This window comes from Helianthus annuus, chromosome 10 (assembly GCF_002127325.2).
Source record: "Helianthus annuus cultivar XRQ/B chromosome 10, HanXRQr2.0-SUNRISE, whole genome shotgun sequence".
NCBI lineage: Eukaryota > Viridiplantae > Streptophyta > Magnoliopsida > Asterales > Asteraceae > Helianthus > Helianthus annuus.
This window is the reverse complement of record NC_035442.2, coordinates 143,528,478-143,539,738: the sequence shown is the minus strand read 5'-3', so window position 1 is coordinate 143,539,738 and position 11,261 is coordinate 143,528,478. Positions and strand designations below refer to the sequence as shown.

The window sequence follows — 11,261 nt, the reverse complement described above, 5'->3', positions numbered from 1 at the left end:
CCATCGTCCCCTCACCGCTGCACCATCACCATAACCCACCACCACTTCACCGTAAACCACCGTTCACCTCTGTCATCACCTCCGTTCACCGCTGTAAAACCGACAACCTGCAACTCATCTTCATCAATCATCATCACAGTCGGAGAGAGAGAGAGAGATAACGACGAGAGAGAGAGAGAGAGAGAGAGAGAGAGAAGGAGTGGTGGTGGTGCAGCGGCTGTGGTGGCTGTGGTGGCAGTGGCGGTGGTGGCAGCGGATTGGTGTTGGTGCAGCGGCTGTGATGGCTGTGGTGGCAGTGGCTGTGGTGGCGGTGGCGGTGGTGGTTGTGGTGGCGGTGGTGGTGGTGGTGGCAGTGGCTGTGGTGGCGGTGGTGGCATCGGAGTGGTGGTGGTGGCTGGGCTAGTGGTGGTGGTGTTACAAATTTACACAATCAGTCCTTTATGTTACAAATTTACACAATCAGTCCTTATTTACTAACCGATTTAACTGGGTTATGATTTTTGGACTGAAATGGCACCTTTCCAGAACGTCGGGGAGGAAAATGGTGCATTTTTGAAAAATGGACTGAAATGGCCAAAGTGACCAAACCACAGTGACGAAAATGGCAGTTAACTCTAAATGAAATGAAGGCATAAATAAATGAAATAGAGGTATTATTACATGGAATGAAAGTATAAAACATGAAATACATGAAATAGAGGTATAAAAGCTAGAAATATATAAAGAAATAAATTATTCGGTTCGGTTCGGTTAATTTCGGTTAACCGATGGTAAAAAAAATATCCATTAACCGACTTTCGGTTAATTCGGTTTCGGTTAATTTCGGTTCGGTTTTGTTGGTTTTCGGTTCAGTTTCGGTTAACGGTTTGGTTATTGCACACCCCTACCTTCCTCGGCTCTATTTTGTTTCCAAAGACATCCGTTAGTGGCAGTTGAAGTCAGATGAAATTATTATTTTACCCCTTTAAAATTTACACCCCGTTAAATTTATAACTATTCTAGACCTAAAATCAGAATTTTTTTAAACGGCCAATGGCATAATTAAATATCCGGCTACCGGGTAACCCAATAACAAAATACGACTCTATGCATCCGCGATCACAAACAGCGCTCGATAGCCAAAACTCACTATGAATTTTAATTAAGAAAAGAAGAGTAGATCATGCTTACGAATAGTAAGCGGCCCCATATAAATTAAGAAGGAATTTCTTGGGCAATACTTTTCAACCAAACGTGTGATATGTCAAGACTTTTAGGTCCAGAAAGATCACTATAAATTAATATGATGTTTACGAACAATAGAATATACAATAGCTTTTGAGATACGTAGAAATCCACGAAAAGATTAAAGTAGAATCTCAAAAAGATGCATAACTTATATAGTTGCATGATTCTTTCTTTGGTTGCTTTTTCATTAACATGTTTTCTTCCTCTGCAAGCAACCCTAGCAGCCAAAATCTTGACTACCGCGCCAAAAGCTGGAAATGAGACGGGCGTTGGTGTCATCCTTGACCCAACGTCTAGGCCCGGCAAAGAGGCCAAAGTGGCAATTGAATTAGCAGTTCAAGACTTCAACATCAAAATCGATCAACCTTTGGTTTTATACCTTAAAAACTCTCGAAACAAGCATGTTCAAGCAGTTACTGCAGGTAATTAGACATTATGTTACTACCTTTTGAGCGTAAAAATTTGGCCAATTTGTAGAAAAAACTTGAAAGTGGTTGCTTAGAATCGAAATTAAGTCTGTAACCATATCCTTAAGTTGAGTCTTTTTTTTCTTTTCTTTTCTTTGATAATTATTTTTTGAAATAATTAGCGGTCAATTTTATTTTTCTTCTTCTCAAGGAAATTCCAAGCCAGAAATATGATCCTTCATCTGCATCCATGTTTTTCCTCTAGATTTTTTTTTGTTCTTTATAAATTGTAGATAATCGTTGTTTAATTCTTTTTATTGAGCGCAATCAATTAATTTTTTTTTTATAAGAGAGAATTGGAAACAACAATTTTTTTTTTTTTAAATTCACGTTGAAATATTAAAAAAAAAAGATCCATTTTGATATGAAGATGAGCATCGGCTTATTCACTTTTGTAAGTTTCTTATAAGCAAAAACAAATCTCCTTTAGTAGTTTTTCTTTTTTCAAAAATTTTTGGTTTTGGATATGTAAGTTTCTTATAAGCTAAAACAAATCTATAATATGTAAGTTCATATCTAATCTATCTATCTATATAATAAAAGAAACCATGTAAGGGACACATAGCGCTCTATGAAGCGGTCTTAATTATTTTTCTAAATATTTATTATGGAAAATCAATTATTGATAATATTAAATTTAAATTTGTAGAAGAGATTTTAATGATAAAGATAAAGATAACTGATAATAATATATTAATTATTATAATCATATATTATTTATTAAAATCTAAAAAATCTAAAAAAATATTAATGTTTTAAATATTTATAAAGATAAAGATTTTATTTAATTGGTGATTTTAATTGTTTTTATATTTTGATGATACGGATAAGGATAAATGATAATCACATATTAAAATAAAAATAAAAATATTTATTTTAATTATCTGTTTCGTTAAAAGGATTTATACAATACATATAGAACATATATATTTTTTATACATGTGGTATATTTAGAATTCTACTTCTAATAAAAGATCCTATTATCGCGTTTTACACTCTAATGAAATAATAATATTAAATCATAATATCCAGCTTATCTCTTGTATCTTTAATATTATTTTACTTATATATATATATATATATATATATATATATATATATATATATATATATATATATATATATATATATATATATATTTGCTGAATATCCAACATCAAGTAATACGTAAGTTTCTAACCTAATAATAAATAAAAAAAAGTAAAATGTTATAAACCATGTAATACACAACTCTCTAACCTAATTAAAAATAAAGTGAATTGTTACAATAAGTAAATAGTACCTCAAAGTTCATTTTGTTAGAAAACATATCTTAATGACTAAATGTGTTAACTAATTACATTATTCGTGTAAAACAAGTGTTTATTCAAATCGTGTACACAAGTTTTTAAAAGATGTAATTATTTTATTACTTAGTATATAAAATTATATTTATTTAATCCGTGTAATTCACGGGGTTCTAATCTAGTCTAACATATAATAAAAGAATCTAAATAATGACACATGGAATTCTCTCCTTCAACCTAATAAATTTTATTTATATTTGTTTAATAAATTTCTTTTAATATTAATATTAATTAATAACCATTATATAGATATAACTTATTTTTATCCTTATTTTTATCTAAAATTAATAAATAACTTCAATTTTGCAATTTAGACACTTTGTTTTTTTACTTTTAACCAAAAGTTTTTCATCTTTTACAATTTAATCCCAACTCTTTTTTATTTTCAATTTTGGTCCACTATATTTTTCATCTTTACCAAGTTTTTCGTTTCATTCTAAATTTTGTGAGTTCACACACCGCAACGTGCGTGTGGGGTTCAACATTTTTCGTATATTTTTTCCCGTTTGACTGACTCGTCGCGTCACATATATTTTTCTGCGTTTGAAAACTTCGTCCAGCACGCGGGTTCTGGATGGACTTAGTTATTTTGTTCTATGTTTTACATTTCGGTTTAATTTCTCAGCAACGTGCGTGCGTGATTCAAAGATTTTACGTCTGCTTTTCGATTGACGTTATTTTTTTCCGTTTTTATTTATTTTGTTTTTACGAGCTTTTCCGGTATTGGTGGTCGCTGACAATAGTATAGTATTGCTACTACTTAACACAGTTTTATGACAACCGCTGCAACACAGGGGCTTAATACCAGTAAGTTAAAACAAATCTCCTTTAGTAGTTTTCTTTTTTTCATAAATTATATTGGTTTTGGATATAAACGATTCTGTTAATTTGGTTAACCAATTCTGGTGGAAAAATACATAAATTAATAATAATAATAATAATAATAATAATAATAATAAAAACTTTTGTCATATCGCTTGCTGCATTATTATTCGAATTTAATAATAATAATAATAATAATAATAATAATAATAATAATAATAATAAAAATAATAATAATAATAATAATAATAATAATAATAATAATAATAATAAGAGTAAATTGTCAAAATCATCCCTGAGGTTTGGGCAATATTGCCAATTTCATGCAAAACAACTTTTTTTGTATCATATTGCCCTTCACTTTTGAATTTTTTGTCGTTTTCATTTAAACGTCTAACTTTTTTTTTTGCCAAAATCATCCCTGAGATTTAAGATTTTTTGTCATTTTTATACAAATATTTGATAGAAAAAATAAAACAAATTAGACTTTTGGATGAAAATGACAAAAAATTTTAAAAGTGAATGAGTATAACAAAGCTATTTTGGATGAAACTAGCAAATATACCCAAAGCTTATGGACGATTTTTACAATTAATAACTACTTGATTTTGACAATTAATAACTACTATTATAAAAGAAAAAAAAAATAAGAAGCCAAATTGTATTGTGTAAAGTACACATACATATATACGGCATCTTGTTTGTCTAAACTTTGGTTTTACTCCCTAAGGGTGAAGGGGGTGCTCACCTAATAGGTGAGTCCCCTCTCTTACGTCAAACCAATCCCCGTGTGCCACGTCAACTCCGCTCTTAAACTCCCCTAACACCCCCATTTGATGGCGCCACTCCCCTCTTAACTCCCCTTATTTTTTTATTAAAAAAAAAAAAAACAAATAAAAGCTTTGATTGGATGGAATTTGGCTGGCCCCACCACCTTTCCCCTCTCTCCTTCGGTGAGCCGCCACCCCCTTGTCTACCTCTCTCTTGTTCACCGAAGCAATGGCGCCGCCCCCCTAATCGGGATTTCCCCTCCCCGAACCCCTCCCCGAATTACGCCCCTTACACCCTAACTTTAAGAAGGTAAATTGCAATTGAAACTTTAGGATGCGGATAAAACCTTTAGTGCCCAACTTAGATAGAACTAAATCTTTCTATTAGAAGGACATAACATAGCCAACATACCCTTAACCAATTAATAGTAAATTGCACCGATAATTTTTGTGGTTTAGTAAAGTTTCACTTTTAGTCCACAAAGTTTCAATTTACATGTATATTCCTTATAATTTGGTAAAATCTCACTTTTAGTCCCAACTTTTTATTTTAAACATAAGACACCCCACCGCTATCCATTCACTCACCCTCTCTGTCATCTCCACCCCACCTCACCAACACCACCGCAACTACTGCCCACCTCCGACATTACCGCCTGCTTCTGCCAACCTCACCCCCACGTCACCCTCCCACCTCCGACATCACCGCTTGTGTGAATATCCGATCACCACCACCTTATACACATGATCTATTATCAGACTGGTCATCTTTTTTATCTTCTTTACCCAAACACTAGTTTTCAAAACCCACGTATAATATCAACATGTGTTCCATATTTTAACATTCAAATCATAAATATGAGTCTGTGGTGTGGTGGTGGCGGTAGACAATGCAATATATCTAGTGGGGCATATTTATTTAAACTTATTTATTAATTTTTTTTTAATTTTGCTATAAACTCTTGTATTAATTTGCAAATACTTGATGTGTCTTGCTTTAACTATTTAATTAGGTACAAATACTTGAAGCTTTCATACAACTATTTGATGCATTGTTAAAAAGTATTTGAGTTATTTTTATTTTATATTTTTGTTAGTTTTTTTTACTCTTACCCCCAACACTTTTACGTCTTTTACATTTTAACTCAAATACTTTTTCACTTTTAACTTTGGTCCCTCATACATTTCATCTTTTATAAATTTGATCTAAATTTTGCAATTAAAGCGCCGCAACGTATGTGTGGTTCAAATGTTTTACACATATTTATCTCCGTTTAACGGCCCCGTCGCAACACATAGGTCCTGGATCGACTTGGTTATTGTTTTATATGTTTTATGTTCTACGTGAGTAGTTTAACGTTTTTACGTCTATTTTCCTTTCGATTTCATTTTTTTCGTTCTTTATTTCTTTTCATAAAAGCTTTTCTGGTGTTGGTGATCACTGACGGCGGTGTGACGTTAGTGCTACTTGACATGGTTTTATGCTCCCGTCACAAGCTTAATACTAGTTGCAATTATTTTTAACTTAAAAGATAAGGGTACTTTTGTCCTTTTACAAAAGGTTAACCTCAATCCAAGCTGGGGGACTAAAGGTGTTTCCTGCATGGAAAAGTTTGGGCTACGTATTTACTTTCTCAAAGTTAGGAACAAAAGTAAAAATTCGTCAAATCAGTAGGATTATGTGTGGGGTTTTTATCTCTATAGGGGCCAGGGGTGTCTAAGACCATTGGGTATGGGGAGGATAGTTTCTTTGGAGACTACCCGTTACGTGGGCGTCACGTCATCACGAGAAGAGGAGCATCCTTTTGAGGACTACCCAAGGGTGTGGGGGACTACCCACCTTAATAAAAAAATCAATATATTAATAAAGGAGATAGAGAGAGGGGCCCACCAATGAACAAGCAGCCAATCACAAGCCCCGTCTCCACCGTCTGAAATCCGACGAAACTGCCGAGCCTGGCCCCAAGGGGGCGGTGTGCGACGGCCCTAAAAGGGGGGGACGGCCCGGTGCCGAGCCCCATACCCTTTGGTCTAAGCCTTCCCGGTTTCACTTCGGTAGTTTAATTTTATGAAAATTTCTAATTTTTTTTAGTATAAAATATTGGATTTTTGAGAGTCTATGGCCCTATTCATTTTTTCTCGTTCAAGCTCCTCCATTGTTTATATTATGTCTTCATTAGTTTTTCTAAACTTCAAATTAGAAATGTCGTGATCTTAGATATCGACTAACCTAAAACTAAATTTCACTTGCGTGCAACTAAAGTTTAGATGATGTGAACATGCAGCGAAAGAGCTTGTTGACGAACACAAAGTGAAGGTCATTTTGGGAGGACATACATGGGAGGAAGCATCTACCATAGCCGAGGTTATCAGCGACAGCGAACCTGATCACGACATCCCCGTCTTTCTTTCCTTCGCTGGCACGATACCGCTACAATCAACCAATCAATGGCCATTTCTCATTCACGCAGTTCCTACACAATCCACACAGATGAACGCAGTGGCTGCCATTTTAGAGTCAATGGGCATACGCCAAGTTACCCTCATATACGAGTCGGCCTCAATCATTTCTCATCTCACTCAGGCATTTCGTGAAACAGGTTCTGAGTTAACCCATAGTATACCAATTACATCTAGGTCGTGTTCCTTAGATGAAGAGCTTGAGGTTGTGAAGAGACAACAACGTAAAGTCTTTGTAGTTCACACATCTTTGGAGGTTGGAGTTTGCTTGTTTCAGACAGCCAAGAAGATGGAAATGATTGGAGATGGGTATCTATGGATTGCAACTAATGCAATCACAGATCTTTTTCATTCTGTTAATTCCAGCATCTTTTCTTCACTGAAAGGTATGGTTGGAGTCAAAAGTTACTTCCCTGAAAGCACTCCGGAGTTTTTAAATTTCAGAAAAAGATTCAGGAAAAAGTTCCATTCGGATTATCCAGAAGACGAGCAGGATGAACCTGGAATCTTTGCGGTGCAAGGATATAACGCCATGAAAATGTTGGAAAAAGCCTTACCAGAAAAGTTAAATGAATTGAAAACAGTTTTGGCAAACACAGTAGAGATTGTTAATGTGAATGGAAAAGGGTATCACAGTGTGTATTGGACAGAAGGATTGGGGTTTTCTGAGACAGTTGAAAATGAGATCAATGGAGCAAGTAATTACACTCATTTGATAGATAATGTCGGAGAGATTCTGTGGCCGGTGCAGCCATGGTATGCTAGTAGAAGTAGCAGGCGGAATTTGGCTGGAAGTTCACAGAAAAGGATGAAGGTCCTTTTTCCTGCTCATTCTCTGTTCAGGCAATTCGTGAGCGTGGATTGTGATCCCGTGAAAAACGAATATGTCTTCGGTGGATTTGTATACGATGTGTTTGATGCAATGATGAAAATAATGGATGAACCATATGATCGGATTCCATTTAATGATTCTTCATATGAAAATTTGATTAAAGCAATTGATTCAGGGGTCAGACATTTCACAATGCAACATTCTCATACTTTACGATTCATACATTTTTTTTCTATCTGTATATATATTTTTAAATTTGGACAGGAGTTTGATGCTGTAGCCGGTGATGTAACAATTACATCAAAAAGACACGAACATGCACATTTTACACAACCGTTCACGGAGTCAGGTTTGGAGATGATTGTACCCGCTCGATCTAGATTATCAAACCAGGCGTGGTTGTTCTTGAAGCCTTTCACTGCGAAAATGTGGTGGATAACAGTAGCAATTACTCTATACAATGGCTTTGTTATTTGGTTTATTGAGAGAAACCACAACAAAGATCTTCAAGGCAACATCATTACCCAAATTGGAATCATCCTTTGGCTTGCATTCTCGACGCTCTTCACTTTGCGTGGTAAATCACTAACTTACGCAACTGTGCTATCTAAATTCTATGGTGTTTCATCTCATACGAGCTAGTTCAAATGGTGTTTCATTTCATACGAGCTAGTTAGATAACAAATTTAGCTAAAAGGGAAACATTTCAAACATGTACAATAAATCAATATGTTGAAAGTCTAAAGGATAATAAAAAAGAAATATAAAAAAAAGTGCTATAAGTTATTGTTGTGATAAGGTTGTTTTTTTTTTAATTATAGTTAACGCATTAAATGTTTATTATAAAATATAATACAGAATTAACAAATAGGCGTTTGCGTGCGCATCAACTCGGCCCAACTTTTCTAGTGCCATCTTTGCTTGTCATTTTACTTCTGACCATTTTCTCTCACAGGTGATAAGATGCATAGTAATTTGTCAAGAATGGCGGTGATCATATGGCTATTTGTGGCACTAATTATCACACAAAGCTACACGGCTAGCTTGGCAAGTATGCTCACGGCTCAAAGGCTTGAACCAACCATAACAAGCTTTGAGATGCTTAGAGACATGAATGCAGCCATAGGGTACTGCAATGGGTCATTTATAAACGAATATTTGGTGAATGTTTTAAAGTTTAAAAATTTTAGTATCAAGAGTTATAACTCGACCGACGGATACGCCGAGGGCCTTAATAGTGGCGAAATTAAAGCTATCTTTCTTGAGGTTCCTGCAGCTAAAGTCTTTCTGGCTCAGTATTGTAAGAGTTTTATCAGAACCGGAGAGACATTCAAAGTCGGAGGTTTCGGATTTGTAAGTCTTCTTGTTTCTAGTTTCTCATTATCCCAATACACTTCAACTTTCAAGTTCAAAAATTAGTTATCCAAATTCAGGTTGGGTAACGAGACAGGATAAATAACTAATGCATTAAATATGATTAAAAGATCGACGTGATTACATGTTAATCTTAGTTTTTGAATACATTATATAAGAATTTGCATTAAACTAAAATAGAATTTGGGAGACCTTTGACCCATTCATTTCAGTTATCAGTAAACGGATTTAAATTGTCACCTCTACATAACAAGTTTAAAGTTGGAATTTTTAATTAAAAACTAAAAGGGGACACCATTCATTGAAACTACTTTTTGGCACTCAAGTATGTGACTGGTTTCCTTTATGCCAAATCCAGTAGAAATGACAGTGATGAAAATGCCCTTAAAATCAGTGATAAGATAGATTGCCATTGTATCAAGCTACAATAAGTAAAAAAAATCTAGTGTTTTTTGTCATTTTTCAATGTACCATCCTGTACTTTTCACTTGGATTTGCTACAAATGAAACTGAATTAATAACTGATGACCTATTAATTAGTTTCGTATATGGGTCTTTAGACATTCTAATATGATGTTGCATAACTTATACAGGCATTTCATAAGAAGTTTGAAAGACTTTCAGCAGCCAACGAAGCATTAATGAACGTATCAGAAAGTGGGTTACTCAAAGAACTTGAGGACAAACATCTTATCTCTGAAAAGTGTGTGGATGAAGAATCTTCACCTGATGAAAAAGGGAGGCTTAGCCTTCATAGCTTTTGGGTACTATTCGTGCTAACCGTAGGGACATCCACAGTTGCTCTTGTCATCTACATCGTCACGGGCATCAAAGAATTTAAAAAATCCAATCATGAAGACACAAATTTAGTCAAACTGATATCAGCATTTATTAAAGATTGGCAACTTCGAGTGAGACGATCATCTAGCATAGTTGCCAGTGTAGAAAGTGCTAGAGGCACAATCGAAATGTCAATCAATTAGATAACACAGATGATGATTCATTATAAGTACTTTAAAGCCCCCATACATATGATCATAAGTTTAATGTTTAATTGTTAGTAGTAGTACTCTTGTAAAGCATATTATGTACACAGATGTTTTAATTAATAGTAAACTAGTGCTAATACCCGCGAATTTCGCGGTGTTGGGAAATGATATGTTTTTTATTTTTTTTAAAAAATTACGTTTAAACTGATCATAAACAAACTGTACGCATGAACTTGTTTTGGAATAAATAATACGTCATGAAATAAAAACTAAATACTTCAAATATTTAAAAACTTTAAAATACTACTTATTATACAAAATTGATATCCACCAACTGTAAAATACCAATTTTTACCTTCAGATACCGACATCGTACCGAACTTTTTCAGTACCGGTACTCAGTTTTGGCGATTTTTCGGTATAGATATTTTCGGTACCGGTATCACGCTCATCTCTACATATGGGACTTTTGAGGTTGACCTCAAAAGTGAAAAGTCAAATAAAGTTGTATTTCTTTATACTTATTGTCCAATTTGTATCAAGAAACTGTCCAGTTTAGTTTATTGTCCAATTAAAGAAACTGTACCGTTTAACTTTTGATGTCAAATATGTTTCGACCTCAGAATAATAAGAAATCATGAACTTGAGAAGTTTTCCGAAGTGGAAAGTGGAAACTACTTTAATTTGACATTTTGAGGTTAAATATGTTTGGACCTCAGAATAATAAGAAATCATGAACTTGTAAAGTTTTGAAGAGAAGTGAAAACTACTTTAATTTGACGTTTAGATCATGATATTAACATTGAAAGAAGCAATACGATATAACTTTCAAAAGCCATGTTTAGATCAACCGTTGCAAAAATGTATATGCAGTTTCACTTTTAAAGCCAACAGACCATCTTTAGAATTAATAAATAATATCAAATATGAATTTCTGATGAAAAGTAAAACATAACAGTTAGCATAAACTTGTA

General features: G+C 34.0%; 1 protein-coding gene across 1 annotated transcript; it reads left to right on the top strand.

The window, feature by feature from the left end:
• The first annotated feature begins 1,297 nt into the window (after positions 1-1,297).
• LOC110885856 (glutamate receptor 2.8-like) lies at positions 1,298-10,443 on the top strand. The gene is made up of 5 exons (XM_022133578.2): positions 1,298-1,649; positions 6,918-8,101; positions 8,189-8,501; positions 8,880-9,277; positions 9,892-10,443. The coding sequence occupies exons 1-5, from the start codon at positions 1,367-1,369 to the stop codon at positions 10,279-10,281; spliced, it is 2,568 nt and encodes an 855-aa protein (XP_021989270.2). The 5' UTR covers positions 1,298-1,366; the 3' UTR covers positions 10,282-10,443.
• The last annotated feature ends 818 nt before the right edge of the window (positions 10,444-11,261 follow it).

Excerpts from the sequence above, each read along its gene's own strand:
- LOC110885856 (XM_022133578.2), top strand. The coding sequence starts at position 1,367 with ATGCATAACTTATATAGTTGCATGATTCTTTCTTTGGTTGCTTTTTCA. Across the intron at positions 1,650-6,917 it reads TGTTCAAGCAGTTACTGCAG|CGAAAGAGCTTGTTGACGAA; the intron begins GTAATTAGACAT and ends GTGAACATGCAG. Across the intron at positions 8,102-8,188 it reads TTAAAGCAATTGATTCAGGG|GAGTTTGATGCTGTAGCCGG; the intron begins GTCAGACATTTC and ends AAATTTGGACAG.